This window comes from Miniopterus natalensis, chromosome 16 (assembly GCF_054644295.1).
Source record: "Miniopterus natalensis isolate mMinNat1 chromosome 16, mMinNat1.hap1, whole genome shotgun sequence".
NCBI classification, from domain to species: domain Eukaryota; kingdom Metazoa; phylum Chordata; class Mammalia; order Chiroptera; family Miniopteridae; genus Miniopterus; species Miniopterus natalensis.
In genome coordinates, this window is record NC_142096.1 from 4,463,662 (window position 1) to 4,480,684 (window position 17,023).

General features: G+C 53.1%; 1 protein-coding gene across 1 annotated transcript in view; it reads right to left on the minus strand.

Moving 5' to 3' along the window:
• Positions 1–8,688: 8,688 nt before the first annotated feature.
• GDF6 (growth differentiation factor 6) overlaps positions 8,689–17,023 on the minus strand; it is a 14,550-nt gene continuing 6,215 nt past the window's right edge. The window contains exon 2 of the mRNA XM_087825149.1: positions 8,689–9,678. Within this exon, the coding sequence (XP_087681275.1) occupies positions 8,732–9,678 (947 nt within the window). The 3' untranslated portion in view covers positions 8,689–8,731. The remainder of the gene's footprint in view (positions 9,679–17,023) is intronic.

Consider the following 17,023-nt stretch of genomic DNA (forward strand, 5'->3'; position numbering starts at 1 on the left):
CCTGCACGGGCTCGCACCGACCCTTCCACCTGGAGCTGCGTTCTCACCCTCCCGCCCGCCACTTCTGCAGCTGAAGGCCTCCTTTCTTCCTTCAAGACGCCACGTGCCACCTCCAACCCTTCAAGACGCCACGTACCACCTCCAACCCTCCGACACTAGCTCTAGAGCCCCCTCCCCACCTCCAGGCAAGATCAAGCCCTTCCTGACCGCGCCTCTCGGAGTGAGCTCCCTGACTTATAACTGTCTATGTGGGTTGTCTTCAAGTACCAGACCTTGAACACGGTAAAAGTTGCTCCACGCATCACTCGTGTCTGTCCCTTAAGCCTCACACCGTGCCTGGGACACTCAGAGGTGAGATCTCCAGCCCCCTCTTTCTAAAGCTCCATCTGCTTCCCACTTGTCCCGTCTCCTGAACCGCAGCCCACACAGCCGCTCTTCTGTCCTTTTACCTGACCCACGAGAAACAAGAATCCACGGAGCCCTCCCCACCTTTTCCTGGACATCTTTCCCGGGGAAAATCAGCTCCGCCTCCCGCTGCGCACTCTCAGCCACGAGCTCTCCCCCTCCTGCACGCGGGGCTCTGCTGTCCCCGCCTGTGGCAGATGTCATTCGCCTGACAAGCATGTATTGTTCATCAACGTTTTTACCGAATAAATATCTCTTATCCTTAGGGAGCTTGCCATCCCGTGGAGCAACGCATCACTTATTCACTTGTGGTCCCCTCGTGACAGAAGATCAGCAGTTAGGTCACCTTTTCAATTATCCTAATTTTTTGTTTGTTTGTTTGTTTGTTTTACAACAACCTCTCTAAAACCTATCCCTCCCCCTCCACATGTAAACTAAGGTGAGGCTGACTGTGTCATTTGCCAACCAAACCAGACCCTTGGACGGTGAGCGAGGCGGCTATTAATAGTTTCACGGAGCAGCAGGTACAAAGTGGGACCTCTCCCAGCCAATGTCCTGCCTCGCTATAGCCCGAGAGCTTGAACAGTCCCCTGCCAGGATCCTCCGCCCTAGGTGCGCCCACCGGAGCCTGAGGTCTCAGCCGTCATCTCCTTGCTGTTCCGTCTGGCCTCAGTTCTTTTTAGCGACCCCCCTGCTTTTAGCTTCACCTTCATACCCCCTGCGCTTTGCCACAGGCCTGCGTGATCCAGAGTGTTCCTTCCGTCAAGCAGATGCGGGAGACGTCTGTTCTTCCCCCCCTTCCTGTCTCTTCTTCACCCACTGCTACGGGAATCACACCTTTTCCAGGAATCCTGCCCTGACTGGGAAAATCAGGGAAGAAAATACTCCTGTCCAAAGCCAAACATTCAGGCCCCCATTGATTTGCATTCTGCATTATTTACAAGAAAGAGGCAATGAAGGGGGTGGTGTGTGGAAATCACGGTGTCCACCCGCATCACCTCTTTCTCATTAGAAGTGCCTCGCAGGCAGGGCCCAGGCCTTCGGCACGCTTCAAACGCTGCTCATGAGTGTCGTGACAGGACCAATACCAAGCACGTTGAGGGCTTTCTCGAGTCATGAATACACATTTAGGGGCATCGTCTGTATGTTTCCAAATGAAGTTGCCCAAAATTGTACCTACGGGCTCAGAGCCACCAGAAAACATGGATAATCTTCTATTCTCAGTGGCATTTTTCAGCTTAGCCAATGTGTTTAGTCCTAAAAAGCCTGCGCGTGTTTTGGAGATAGGTGCCCATTCCGCAGAGTGCCCGTGGGTCTCCCACCTTCCCAGGAGGCTGCTCCCTCTTCTGGTCGAGGCCGAGGGCCAGCGCCGAGGCCCCATCTCTCCCCCCCTCTGGGCGCAGAGAGGGAAAGTGAGAAGGACGGTCCATCTGACTTTCAGCAAGGCCGACACCAGGATGCGAGAGAGGCCGGCCTCGGTTATCACATCTGGTTTCCTGGCTCTGTGGGGCTCTGGGGCTCATGGGGTCCGAGTGCCCGCCATCCCTCTCGGCAGCTGCAGGGGTGAGAACAGCTCTCCCCCCGCGGCCCGCGGCCCTGCCAGCGCAGCGTCGCGGGTTCCCGGCCCACCCGCTCCCTGTCAGCTCCACACCCGGGAGCCCTGCCAAGTCCTGAGAAAGACGCCAAAAAGTGCTCGGAGAATGAACGATTAATTTCGGCTGTCAAAACAGATACTAGGGGAGCCCAGTTAGAGTTCAAGCATTTTTTTTCCTCTACCAGCAAACCCAAGGCTTTGTGGGTCATAAGAGATGGAGCAGCTCCTCTGGGGACGTTTGGGAGACAATATTACACGGGGTTGAGACCACCGTGGGCTCGGGGATCCGACGGCTTGTGCGGATCCCAGCCTTACCTCGTCTCTGGCTGCATCCGCAGGCATGTCGTTTGCCCCCTCTGACCCTCAGTTTTCTGATCTGTACATTGGGGGTTTTCTTATCTGTAAGTGGGGGAGGGGCGGGATGCTTGAAGAGCACTTAGCATGGCTCCTGTCATATTGCAAGAAGTCCGTAAATGGGGCTGTTTTTCATTATTATTGTTGGTGGTGATGTTATCATGCAAAACCTCCTGCTTCTGAAAGGAGTCGGTTCCATTTGTTTGTTCCCTCTTCCTGAATGATCAGTGCTTTGCCCAAATTTCAGAACATTTTCTGAAGATCGGTTCCTTCAGGGAAACCTCACTGGTAAGTTAACAATTTATTGACTCAGTAAAAATATTCCATGTGAGTGTAAAACCTCAAAGAAAAGGGAAATCACTTTTGTTGTTATTCCCCCGGTGGGGCTGTGGCACAAGTGACACATACATAAGCAAAATGGAATTTGAAAAGCAAGAGGCAGGGTATTTTGAAAAATTAAACGTGTCTTTTTTTTTTTTTTTAATAAATCTTTACGCAAATGCATCTGTGTCAACACAATAAAAATAATAACCCAGCCCTGGTCGGGGGGCTCAGTTGCTTGGAGCATCAGCCTGTGCACCAGAAGGTTGCGGGTCTGATTCCGGGTCAGGGCACATGCCCAGGTTGCAGGTTTGATCCCCGGTTGGGGCGCATTCGGGAGGCAACCGATTGATGTTTCTCTCTCAGACTGATGCTTCTCTCTCTCTCCCCCTCCCTCTCCTCTAAAAAATCAATTTAAAATAATAATAATAGCCCAGCCTACTGGTTTTCATCTTCAGCCCTGGGTATGCACTAGCCCACTAACCCTTCCACTGCTGCTCAGTGGACAGGAAAACCAACCGCTCCGCTCTCTGGGGCACACAGACGAACACTCTCCCAGCCTCTCCCGTGGCACAAGCTTTCCCCCTCCCAGGCTCACAATTTTCCAGATAACTCAAGAAAGCAATCTCGTAAAAGCACATTGTGCAACGACACTTAATAATATTCAGAGTAAATCATCTTTATAATTGAGAGAAGTAGGCAATATTTTGGTGGGGTTTTTTTGTTTGCTTTTAAACACCTCACCTGATATTCCTGGCTCCTCTTTCCCTCTCTGTTCCCAGTGATGCCTTCCCATAGGACGAGGGAGAATTTATGCCAACACTGTTCTTAAAACCCGTGCAGCCTGGTGATCGATACTCCTGCTTATTACCTCGGAGACTGCCCGCATCTTTCCAAGATCCATTTTCTCCCTTCTCCCATGCTTACAGAACCTCAGTCTTCTCTCCAGCAATAATGTGCCCCGGTAAAAGACTATTTTCCACCACCACCCCCCCTTGCCTCCAGGTGAAGCTCCTTGACTTAGCCCTGGCCAATGAGAACGTGTTACATGGAGCTTCAGAAAGGCCCCTTAAAGGCGGCCAGCACTGCTGGGGTGGACTGCATACTTTTCCCCCGTTTCCTCTCTTTCTTGTTTCCTGGGACGTGAATATGATGGACGGAGCTCCAGCAGCTATCTTGGGCTATGTGGCAAACTTGAGGATGGAAACCATATCTAAATAATGAAAAACTCCCTTGATGACAAAGAAATCACCATATTAAACCTGAGATATGTTGTTGTTGTTTTGGTTTTTTTTACAAGAGAGAAATAAACTATCTGGTATGTAGAGAGTACTCAGTAATAATTTGTTAAGCTTGAAAAAAGCTCTGTGAGGTATACATATGTAGGTAAGCATTTCTATATTATTTCTATATCTATGGTCCACGCTTCAGGTCACACATAGTCTCACAAGCAGCTGTTAATTTGGTGCCATGATCCCTGAGAGCTTCTCCTCTCCACCCACCACCCCAAAACCCACAGAGCCCGAACTCACTTCTGAAGGTCTGGTTGAGCATATTTTTTGGAAGAAATATTTGTGTGTAATCTACCTTTAGGGAGCAAAATAACATCTGAGGTTATTGGGCACTCAAGTCTTGGCCCATGAAAGAAATTCAACCGCCAACATTTATATAAATCTACCACTTTGACCATCTGTCGAATAAAGGTCAATGTGTTAAAAAGAATGAACAAGGTAGAGTGTTTTAGATCTGGAGCACAAGACACCATTTGAGTGCACATATTATTTACAGGACTTCACATAACCCTGCTGGAGCCGTCCAAATCGTGAAATGTTGCTTTGGGTTTTGTTCTGTTTTTTTATTATAATGTCACAAGTATCACTGACACTATAATTGCTTGGAGTAACCTGGTCTTTTCATCTGTCTTGTTGAAGATCTTTGGTTTGGAGGCTGAGGAGTTTTCAGTGTTCAACTACAGTTAGCTTGACTAGTTCTCACCTCTGGCCATTGCCCACTGATCAAAAGCCCAGGTTACCTAGCGTATCAATCACAGGGGGTATGGCCAACCACCTACAGCTCACTAGGGTTTTCGCTTATCGTTCATCACGGGCAAATGACATTGAAAGCGACATTCTCATGGCAAATTCCATGAGATTGCCTAAAATAAACTAATTATAGCAGCGATACCCAGTATTTCGGGGGCCGGACCACACAAACAAGTGATACGGTCTGTGGAACACGCTGGGACAAACACAGAGCAGGGGTTTGCTACAGGGGTTGGCTGCCCCACGTCCAAAATCTCAACACACCTGTAACCTTACAGGGCCTACTAGTTGCACAGCTCAGAGTTACGAGATTATGTGTTACATTATATATATAGCACACGAAATATATAAATATATGCAGTATATCTGTGTGCGTAGAACAAAACGATTACTTATACATCCATAAGTATTGATATCTAGACACACATAGAGCCTAATAAGAACACCTACAACAGGAAAGTTAAAGTTAGGATGGGATCTTCCACTTTATGCTCTTTCCCTTATTAGCTCCTTCCCATAGGAGGAAGAGTTCCTAATCTGATGGGTCAAAGTCAATCATTTGTCTTAACATGACTTGCTCTCTTCTTTTAGTTTAATCTTTTTTAAAATATGTTTTTATTGATTTCAGAGAGAGCAAGGGAGCGGGGGAGAGAGATAGAAACATCCATGATGAGAGAGTCATTGATCGGCTGCCTCCTGCTCGCCCCCTGCTGGGGATCGAGCCCGAAACCCGGGCCTGTGCCCTGACCGGGAATCGAACGGTGACCTCCTGGTTCATGGGTCAATGCTCAACCACTTAGCCACACCGGCCAGGCCAGCTTAACTTCTTTATTTCTATACCTAAGTAGCTAAGTCAGGTTGGTGTGCCCTATAGATCCAGACTTTTCAACTCTGGGGGAAGGGAGCAAAGGCCTTTGTCTTCCAAGCCTCTGCTTTGTTCCCCAGTCAAGCTTTTGCTGGAGAGCCTGCATCTCTCTACTATCATTTCAGAGACGCCCGTTCCCCTTAGAGCTCACTGTACTCTGTGAGGAGCTCTCTGGGCTGGAAACCCAGGTGGCCGCTGTGGCAGCTTCTCCACCAGCTGGCTGCCCCCAATCATGGTGGCTAACTGCAAATTTCCCACACTGACATGTAGGGACCAATTAGAGAGCAGATAGGTGATCTGTGGGCACAATTATATAAAGGTTAACTCCTTGGGCTCCAGGAGCCAGGTTCAGATCTTAGCTCCTACTTGCTGGCTTGCTGGCCACGGCCGGTTACGTAGACCCTGCACCTGCTCCCTCACCTGCAGAGCGGGAATGATCCGAGTGCCCAGCGCCCTGGGTCTCGGAGGGGCCTAAGTGACATACCGCTCGAGCAGCATTATTTCTACGGTGCGGTGACAGAAAGCACTCGGAGTTACACTTGCACATAGGTCCCCCCATTTACAGCAAGTGAACAAACAGAAAAACATCTCATATCCTCTGCTTCCAACAGGCCGTAAATGTAAACAGTAATTACCGGCGGCTTGGTCGGCCTGGGTAATTTACAGCTTTCTTTCCTTCACATTAAAGAAGCCAAGAAATAATCCCACTCCTACTTGGGGTCTTGAGATGCTGAAACAGGGCAAAAGTCTATCAACACTGTTCTCATAGCTGAGAGGGATTTGGTGAATGAATATTTCATGAAAAGAGAGCCATGGAAGAGTTATGAAGAAAAAGTGTGATTCTCGAGATTATGGCTTTGAAAATAACCAGTGTCTTTTCAGATATTCAATCTCATCCCGGAACTAAATACCACTGACGATGATTCCTTGAGAAAATAATTTTTCTAAGTAGATCCATATAAACCAGGCTGAGTTTTTAAGGGGGGGAAATGAGTTTAATAATACAGTATTAGATTGAGTATCATCCAGGAAAAGTATACTGTAAAAAAATGTTTTGAATATTAATTGACCTCTGGTAAATTTCCTGTTGTAAATACTTGTATTATAGTGAGGTAGACAGTTAAAAAAAACAACAACTCTCCACCAGACAGACTTAAAATTTTGTAATAATATTTAAGAAAATGATAACATTAAGAAAGAATGAAATATCTGATTAATGCTTAACTTTGTACAACTCGAATATAAACTTTAAAAATATTAGAAATTATAACATTTGAGTGCATATAATGTTTTGTACATTAAGATGAATTGCATGCTGTCCATGTTCTCTTTGCACTTTCGGTCGCCTTAAATAAACAAATATATACAGCCTTTAACAGAACAACAGTGCATCCAAAGCAAATGTGCATTTTAAATTATTTCTCCTGGCCAAGTCTTTTTTTTTTTCTCTCTTCTACTCAGCATTTTATATTAGCATTTATCACCATTCTCACCCTTTCTTGGACATATTCTAGTTCTCTGAACCAAACAAGCAACAGTTTTAGATCAAGAGAGAGCAAAACCACTTTGGAAAAACAAAACTTTTTAAATGATCAGTACAAGTTCCCTTGTTTAAACCATTTCATGGTCGAAGATGAAGAGGAAGCGAACTTTTTCAAAGGGCCTACTTATGGGCAAAAATAATACTGGTGCAGGCTGGGGTGGGGGGGAAGTTCTTTTTTTTTTTTTTGACAATCTGGGAGCAGGTATTTCAATTGCTCTGAGCTCTCTCCTGCTTCCTTCCTGAAGACGAATTCCACCCCTGCCTCCCTCCTCACTGCCAGGCGTCTCCCACCCCGAGCTCAATGTAACACTTTGCTCTTTTCACAGTTTCTCATTACAAAGTTTTAAAAACATTGCCTAACTGGTAATTACAATCCGAAACAATTCTTTTGGGGGAGCCCTGGGCTATTGCTGGCTGGTAATCTTTCAGGAATGTCAGAGAGAGAGAGGAAGAAACACAGATTTTAAAGAAACTTGGGAGACAGGGACTTGCATCGCCTTTCAGCCCTCTCTGCTCCTGGCCTGCCCCGTCTCCCCATCCTCCAGGGGGGCCCACTACCTCGTCTTGCTATTTCTGGGGCCTTTTTTCCCTCTGCACCTCTTACCTTAGCTATACGGTTCTCCACCCCTACCCATTTTTTTGTTTAACTGGGAAACTGCCTTCCCCTTAAAAGCAGATGTTTGAATTTTGGTAAATTCTGTTGTTCAAAGAAATCAATTAGAAACTGCCACGTGGGGGGGGGGGGCTTTTCCCAGGTCACCTCCAGCCAGGGCTAAGGCACCTCAGTGTCAGGCGTCAGAGGCAGGCCTTGTGGTTTCTCATCCTCAGGGGGTTCCATTTGGACTCATTCCTGTCATTCCATCCATACCAGCTCCCCTTTCCCCACCAGAAAAGGCAACCGTAGAGCCAGTGTGACCTGACTCCCGGGAGTGAGATGCAGGTTGCCAGTTCTCTATACCGGGCGCCGCCAGGGCAGGGCAGGTACACGGGGCCCACCTCTTCCATGCTCTTCTAAAGTTAAGGCCTTTCTTAGCTTAGCTTTCCTATTCCTGGTGCCAACTCCTCTCCTTCAGCACCTTCTGCTGGGGGGGGGGGGTACAAGGCATGGGCTATGACATGGCCCGAACGACCCCCCTTCCATACCCAGGTAGAAACAATCAACCCAAGATGCGGTCCAAGGTGATTCTTCCTGCCACACTGTTTCTCTTCTTAAACTAGTATCCGCCCCCTCCATCCACCAAGCAGTTGAGAAACAGGCCTGTGCCTCCCCTCCCCCACCCTGCTATCAAAGCCTGTGAGGCGCACAAGGCAATCCAAAGCCACAAGAATAAAGATACAAACTAAAGAAATCCTCCTTGGCTTGTTTTCCCAGGGCGGCCGGCACGGGGTGAAAATCCCGTCTCTCCCTCTGGGCCGGCAGGAGAGAGGTCCCGGGGGCGGGGCGGGGCGGGGCCCGACCTCCCGCCTCCCCCTCCGGCTGCACGTCCAGGCTGTTCCCCACCCTCCGCCTCCAAGGCCGGCTCCTCTTCTGACTCTGCAGTCAGGCCTCCCCTGCGGTCACGGCCACGGCCACGGCCACGGCCACGGCCACGGCCACGAAGGCAGCGCTACCTGCAGCCGCACGACTCCACCACCATGTCTTCGTACTGCTTGTAGACCACGTTGTTGCCCGCGTCGATGTACAGGATGCTGATGGGAGTCAATCGGGTGGGCACGCAGCAGCTGGGCGGCGTGGCGCCGGGGTCCATGGAGTTCATCAGCGTCTGGATGATGGCGTGGTTGGTGGGCTCCAGGTGCGAGCGCAGCGGGAAGTCGCACACGCCCTCGCAGTGGTAGGCCTCGTACTCCAGGGGCGCGATGATCCAGTCGTCCCAGCCCAGCTCCTTGAAGTTCACGTGCAGCGGCTTCTTGCTGCAGCGCAGCCGCGACTTCTTGCCGTGCCGCTTGCCGTGGCGGCTGGCGAAGGCCGTGCGCCTCCGCCGGCGGCCGGGCGAGGGCAGCCAAGGCCCGGCGTCCGGGGCGCCCGACGGCGGCGGCCACGACCCCTCGGCGCCCGCGCCCGCGGCCTCGGCCGAGTCCAGCTGCTCGCGCATCTCGGCGAACAGGTTCTTCCGCTGGGACCTGGTGAAGGCCACGAGCAGCGCGCGCTCCTGCGGGGGCCGCGCTCGCCGGCCGAAGCCCAGGCTCCGCAGGTCCGGGGGCGGCCCCGGCGCGCGCGCCTCGGGCTCCCCGGCGCCTTCGGGCTGGTCCCAGGCCACGCGCAGCTCCAGGCACAGCTGCGTCCCCGGCCCGCGGCGCAGGCCCTGCCCCAGGTCGAAGACCTCCCAGCCGGCCCGCGGCGCCCCCTGCGGGTCCAGGGTCCGCGCGCCCAGCAGCTGGGGCGCCTGGCACGCGGAGAGCTGCAGGCGCAGCGGGCCGGCGGGCGGGCCCCGGGGCGCGGCGGGCGCCTGGCGGAAGAGCCGCAGCTCCGCGCCCACCAGCTCTTCCCTGTCTGAGAGCGTGGACACATCAAACAAATACTTCTGTCTCCGGAGCGCGCTGTGCGAGAGATCGTCTGCGAGATAAAAAATAATTACCGTCAGTTTCACTTAAGGGGGAGATCGGCCGGCGCTCGGCGGCTGCCCCCGGGAGGAACAGGGCGGGCAGCGGGGCAGGCGGGCCCCCCAGTCCCGCTCCGCCGGCCGCGGGCCCGACCACCCCGGCGCGCGGGGGCGCACAGGGCAGCCCCCCCCCCGCCGCCAGCCCGGGGCTCCCGGGGCGGAGCCGGAGGCCGCGGCCCCCCGCGTTCACCCGCCCCCCTGGGAGCTCGCAAGTGACCACGAATGTGCCCTCTGCGGTCGCGGGGCTGCCCCCCCCCCAGATCTCCTCTCAGCTGGCTCCTTGTCAGCGTTCCCATCTCAGCTTCAATGTCACCCCCTCTGATCTAAAGCAACTCCCCTCGGCCACTATCAGGGGACCCTGTGTCATCATCTTCCTGACACTTGGTACCATCTACAGTGACCTCGTTAATACTTCTCTTTAGTGCTGTGTTTTCCCCAGCAACACCCCCCCCCCCCACCCCCGGCCACCAGCAGCAGCAGCCTTGGGGGCCAAGCCCTGCCAGGCCCACCTTGCTCTCCCAGCCCTTGTGGACATGCAGGTCAGTCCACTCCTAGGACAGCCAGGCCCCATCCGGCTGCCCCCACAATCACCTGGAGAACCTAGACGTCCCCGCCGCCTGGGCTTGCCTCAGGCACTGAGTCAGTGTCTGAGGGCAGGGCCTGGGCATTGGGGTTTTGCTGGGGGATTTTTTTGGTTAGCTTTTTTTTTTTTTAAGTTCCAAGATTATTCAAAGGCACTTGCCTAGTTTAGGGCCACTGTGGTCCTGAGGGGAACCTGCTGCCAGCCAGGCTGTTTTGCAGAAGCATCTGGCCCAACACAAAGCACCCAGAATAAGGGGTTGTGTGATTTCTTAATTTCTCTTTTAAATTCACCATTTAGAAGCAAACCAAAGAGCGCTGGGGTGGGGGGCTGCAAATGAAGAAGCGCACGCACCAGGCATCCATCCATTGAGAAGACCCTGAATCCAGTAAGACAGAGACGCTTCTGGGAGCAGAAAACCTCAGCCGCAAACACACACACACAGTGACAGCCTCCCCTCCTCCACCCACACAACCTGAAATCTTCCTGCTTTTCAACTGATCCTGCAGATAAATCTTTCGGTTACAGGTGAGAAATAAAAACTTGGGGCATGTGTAGGGTGGGGGGAGTAAAGGGCTTTTAAAATCCAAAGTGAATTCTTTGGGATGAAGGCAAAACTGGACTCTTTTTTTTTTTTTTTTTTTTTTGACACATTTGTCTATAAAGCCAACCCCACTTCAATGTGCAGGGCAGAAAGCTAACCAGATTTTTCTGGGCTGCCTTCTCATAAAATATTTACAACCCAGCAAATACAAAAATCCCCAAAGCCCCCAGCTTTCCCCAGAAGCTAGTAAAGTTTGGGTCGATTGCAATAGTAAAAGTGTCACTGGGTCCCAGGTTCGACCCTCACTGCCAGTCCAGATGTGGCCCCAGGGCACTAGGTCTGGAGCCTCAGCCACACCCAGTGCCCCCTCCCCGCTCGGGCTGACCGCAGCACGGCCGCCTCACTCTCACACACAAGTCCCAACCTGAGAGGGAGCTGTGGGAAGGGTTAGAGAGGTGAAAAGGGAAAAGTTGCTGGAGGCAGCTGATTTATAGAAGCCAAGACCTTCAAAACTACCAGGGTCACATTAACATCAGCGGGAATTCAGCACACTTTCTCCCCCTGTAAAGAAACCCGTGTCTGACAAAGCTCAACCGCCACCCAGACCCCTGGACCTGTGGCCTTAGGCGTCACCCTCCTGCCTCTCCTATTTCTCCCCAAACCAAGGATGTGGTGAGAGGGACAAGCCTTGAGGCACTTGCTGCCCCAGATAAATATTGAGAGGGCTGACACAGTTTCCATCTTTATCCACAAACACAGAACAGTTCCGTGAAGTAGGTATCCCTATTGCTCCCATTTTACAGATGGGAAAGTCAAGGCTTGGAGAAATTAAGGTAATTACCAAAGTCTGAGGGCTAGTAGTAAGTGGTAAGGCTGAAATCCAAACCTAGGTCTATTTAATTCCAAAGTGGGCCAAACATTTAGGCCCGAAGCCCCACTGCCCTCTTGCCTCCCCATTACATCCCGGTACAAAGATCTAAAAGCAACCAGTAGTTGCATAAGGGATGTGATCTAATCCAAACTGCATTTGCAGGGCTTGCTAGGATAAAACCCACGTCTGCTTACATCATTCTTGAGAGTCTGTCAATGGCTGGAGAGCATTAGGCAGGTGTAAGGGATGATTTATTCCTCTCCTGTGCAACATGGAGAGATCAGCCAACCTGCTTTTGTTTGCATCTTTTTTTTTTTTTTTTTAAGTGTGGACTAGTTAATGGCTAGTCTGCGCAGCTAAGTCCCATTTCTCTAGTCCGCAGGAGTGGTCAGAAGAGAGGAAAGTATCTATAGAGAGAGGGCTCCACTGATTCCGCAGCCTCGGGCACGCTTACTCTTCCCAGGGCTCGGGACAGAGCGCAGATGGGGGCTTCAGCCTGTGTCCTGCTCCTTCCCCTCCCAGACCAGTTCCAGTCCACGGTTTGCTGGGCCTCACCTGCATGCACGTGGACACTCTCAGCCACAGGTCCAAGCTCCCAGGCCACGGGTGCACACATTGGAGCTGGATACACTCTTATGAGGCCATATGCCTCTCATATTTCTCCCCAAACCAAGGATATGGTGAGAGGGACAAGCCTGAGGCACTTGCTGCCCCAGCTAAACGTTGAGAGGGCCGACACAGTTTCCATCCTTAAACAGTTCCGTGCCATGGAGGTGGGTGCAGGACTGTTTGGGCAAGAACTCTGTGGCTCGGGTACCACAGTAGAGTAGTAGCTCCCAAACCCACTAAATAAAAAAATAAAACCACTAAATCTGCTAGGGAACCTCTATCTGCATCCTTAGGATCACATAGCAACTTGTTAAAAATGTAAATTCTCTTGGGCCCCAGAGATTGATGGTAGGGCCCAGAATTTGCATTTTTAGTAAGTTCCCAGATGCTGCTGATTCTGCTGGTTGGGGATCCCACCTTAAGAAAACTAATCTAGATGAGTCTGTTCCTTGACTCTTCAGATTCCCCACCATTTGGGGAGGGCACCATTGGAAATGGGCGCAATAGGGCTCCCTGGCCACAGCGCCAGCCCCTCCCCCCCGCAGGACTGAAGGTGGTACTCCCCCCAGGTGGTACTCCAGAACCCAGTTACCTTCTTGCCCCAGCCCCTCCTGCCCCATGCCCCAGCCACCCTCACATTTTTTTCCCCTTTCGGCCACATATGCTCTCGCTGGGTCTCCAGAAGCTCTAGCCCCTAAACAGAGGGTCCAGGAAGGTGGCGGCTCCGTGCAGAGCCCCTGCAGACCACATTCCCCGCCTGTCTGGACCTGCTCTGGAGCCGCGCATCACAGAAATAGCCCAGAGGAGGCATCTGACCCGGGGAGTGCACACCCCACTGTCCATCTGTCTGCCGTGACCCTGCAGACACTCTGCCTTCTGACGGGGCATCACCAGGCCTGGCTCTGCTGGCCCTCCACACGCCTTTTCACAAAGCTCCTTTCCCGTTCAGCTCTGTATAAATGAGGACTGACGCTACAGGGACCCTCCCCCCCACCTTGACGAGAAACATTGCACTTTTCATTTCAAAATCTGTCCGTGACACTTTCCTGTACTTTGGAAGTGAATCGTTTGCTTTAGGCCTTTAAATAAAATTGATCAGGAATACATCGTGGGGTTTCCTGGCTTTATTTTTGCTTGTCATTTCCCCCAGCCTGGCCTGTTACAGCGTGGCTCAGACCCCGGTTAACTCAGCGTTTGTTGGGTATTAGACATGTGGACCTTTCAGGTTACAGCCGCTGGATTTGTGCTCCTCAACTGCCCCGTGGGTGGCAGACGCAGAAGGGGGAGGGGAGAGGGGGCAAACCACCTGCGTATGGGAGGAAAATTCTTCATAATCAGGTCAGCCTTTTCAAAGAGCAAGTTGGTAAAAGGTGGGGGACACCTCCAACGTGCACACCTGGGGTGGAGGTGATAGAAAACACACACACACCAAAAACAGGAAAGCAAATAACCAAACAAAGGAAAAAGCTGATCGCTGGCAAGGGAGGGACTACCAGTCCCAGGTTAGGGGAGGAACCTGGCTAAGGCAGGCAGAGGCGTCGGTGCAGGGTCACAGTGTTCGGCTGAAGGAAACTAGAGAAGCAAACAAACCCTAGATAGGAAAGGAAAGGATGCCCCAGGCGCCAAAACCAGACCCTGGGAACCTGAGCCCCTGGAGGGTGGCCTCAGGGAGAGCCGCGCACCGGCCGGATGCGCGCGGCTCCTGGACCACCCTGCTTTCCAAAACCTGCCCCTTCCTTTGGTCTCGAGAAGAAGCGGCCCGCACTGCAGTTTCTCCAAGACATCTCTGAGACGAGGCCACAGCTGGAGGTCCCTCTTGAGAGTCCTAGTTGGATTTTCTGACACCCGCCGGCCCCAGGGTGCGCCCGCGACCCCAGGGGCCCTGCGCGCCGCAGACGCCTGCTCCCCCAACGCGCCTCCGCACAAGTCCCTCCCGGGGCCCTGGACCCTTACTCTCCAGGTATCTGGTCTACCCCACCGCCCCTCCAGCTGTCCTGCCCGCCCCAGGTCCTCCCAGACAACAGGCCCTGCGGCCCCACCCCACTCCCGCAGGTGCAGGGGGAGGAATGTTCCCGCCGTTATAAAGGAAACTCCGAGGACTTTGCAGCTAAGTCTCTCCCTCCCCCTCACTTGGAACCAGCAGGCGGCCTTGAAGCTTAAGGGGCGCCCGCTCAGGGCTTTGATGGACTCTGCCCCTGAATCCCCACCTCGGGGGTCCGAGGTCCATCCCACAGCTACACCCATCTATAGATGAGGGAAAGGGGAGGGGGGGCTGTGCTCCAGGAGGTGTCCCAACTTGCCCTGTATCTTGCAGCTAGTGAGGGACAGGACCTGAAGGTCTTAGTTCCAACCCCACCTTCAGTCCTGCAGCCATGCCCCTCCAGGAGGGTCCTGACAGGGTGGCGAGCAACAAGGGAGGGAGGAAGCCGGGCACATTCATGGTCAGGGCCATCAACACAAGGTGGGCCGCATCCCCCCAGGATTTGTTTTAAGCAGGAATTCATGGCTGGGATTGCAGTCGCTTCTTCCCTGGGTCCCTCGGTTCTGGTGCTGCCCTGAGGCGCCACAGTGCACAAGCTGGAAACAGAATCAGGTGCACTGAGTGGGATAAAATGAACCACCAGCCCTCTGCCCTCCACAAGCTTCCTTTCCCGTTAAGTCCTGTGTAAAAGAGGCCTCTCTGGATGCTCCAACAATGACCCTCTCCCGGGACACAGGTCTTCAGGGCATCCCTCTGTGCTCTTGTCCTGAGTGGGGCCTCTGCTGAGATCTGAGCCTTGCAAACTGCTGAGCTCACTAAGCATCGTCACTTAGGCCTAGATTCAGTGTGTGTGTGTGGGGGGGGGGCACACAACACAACTCAGCCTCTCCAGGGTGCTCCTGCTTGACCACCCAGCATAATCATCATAACAGCAAACACTGGTGTAGCACTTACTATGTGCTAGGCATAATCTAAATTTTTAACTTACAAACTCATTCGAGCCTCAACACCACCTATGGGGGGGGGGGGGTCACCATAATGCTCATATTATGGATCAGAAACAGAGCTTAAAAGTATCTTGCCCGAGATAGTAAGAGGCCTGGCTCCAGTATCTGTGCCACCACCCTGGACGCCCCAGCTCTTCCTCTCTGTCCCTGGTAGAATCCCCGAGAAAGTTCCAGCTCTTTCTTGCTGCCGGTGCCTGGAGGCAGAGATCAAATCCTGGCCTCCAAGAGTCACTCACTTGCTAATCAGCAGAACTGAAGGGAAGCCAACGATTGGACTTTTGACAGAGAACTTACAAGGAAATTTAATTTTCTCACCTACAAAATGAGGATACCACCACCAGCTCACAGTCTAAAGAGAGAGTGGAAAGTGAGGTAAGACGTAGGCAAGGTATCTGATGGTAGGAGCAAGTGTTAGTGACTAACAACGGGGAATGAGCACAGGAATCTAGAGTCTGGGAGTTGCTGGCTGGTGACCTCGGGTGGCCTGAGTCACTTAATCCCTGCCAGTCTCATGTGCCTTAACTGTAAAATGGGAGACCACCCCTGCTCTGCGGAGTCACTCTAAAGGTCAGAGCCAAGGCACCCGGGCTGTGCGTGAAACACGGAGCACCCAAAGCATGCAGACGGCATTACTTACAGCTACCTGCAGCCAGGTAGGAGGAGATGCGTGCACATGGCCTCCTCTTGGCCTTATGTGAGGAGGGGCAGTTGTTACCTCCACGGGATTTGCAGAAGTGAGTGGAGGGAAAGTGCTGGAGAGAGGGGTAAAGAGAGAAGCAGAGGCTTCCAGTTCCTGCTCATCTAAGTTCCAGCAAAGGGCAAGGCTTCACCCTGACCACCTGGACCCTTTTCAGTGCCTCCAGGCCAAATCCACCACAATGCCCACAATGCCAGGCGAGCAGAGGACCTCCAGCCTGAAGCTCCTCAAGGACAGGGCCCTCCTTACAGGCTCGGTCCCCTGTGGGATCAGGGTCAGGGCCAGCCCACAGGCTAACCCTCTGGCTTCCAGGCTGAGCTGTGGGTGCAGTCCTGAGAGGCCTGGGGGTTAGTCTCCTGGCCCCCACCTCCTACTCCCCCCCTTTAGTGCCCTTTTGTGAGGTATGGTCTGTCCACAGAGCTAGTCTGGGGTGGGGGTGGGGGCAGTGCTCGCCTCCTCTTCATTCAGCAAAAGCCCGCACTGAACCTGCTGGAGGGGACAGTGGGGGTTATAGCAATGAATGACCCCTTGGGCTGCGTTGCCACCTGGCCAGCGGTGCGAGTCACCCCGACACTCCCCTTGGTGTGCCTCCCAGCTACACACACTCAGCAGCCCGGCTCCTCTGGGTCTCTCAGCTTCCCCAGTATTTCCCCCAATAGGTAGCCCTGCATTTTTCATCTTCTTCCTGCTTCCAAAGCGCAAGGTGAGTCCTCCAGAGTCTCCGGGAGGCTTACCCACCCTCTCCCCAAGCCTCTCATACCCCGCCCTCCTTCCAGGACGAGCCTGGGCCTTGTAAACGGGTCCGGTGGCCTCCTGGGGTCCTGCAGAGGAAGCGCGGTGTTAGCAGTTAGCAGTCCCAGCCCAGGGTGAACGTGAGGTGGGAGGGGAGGGCAGGGGAGGGCAGGGGAGGGGAGGGCAGGGCAGGGGAGGGCAGGGCAGGGGAGGGGAGGGGGGAAGGGAGGGGAGGGGGGAAGGGAGGGAAGGGGGAGGGGGAGGGACCGGGAAGGGGG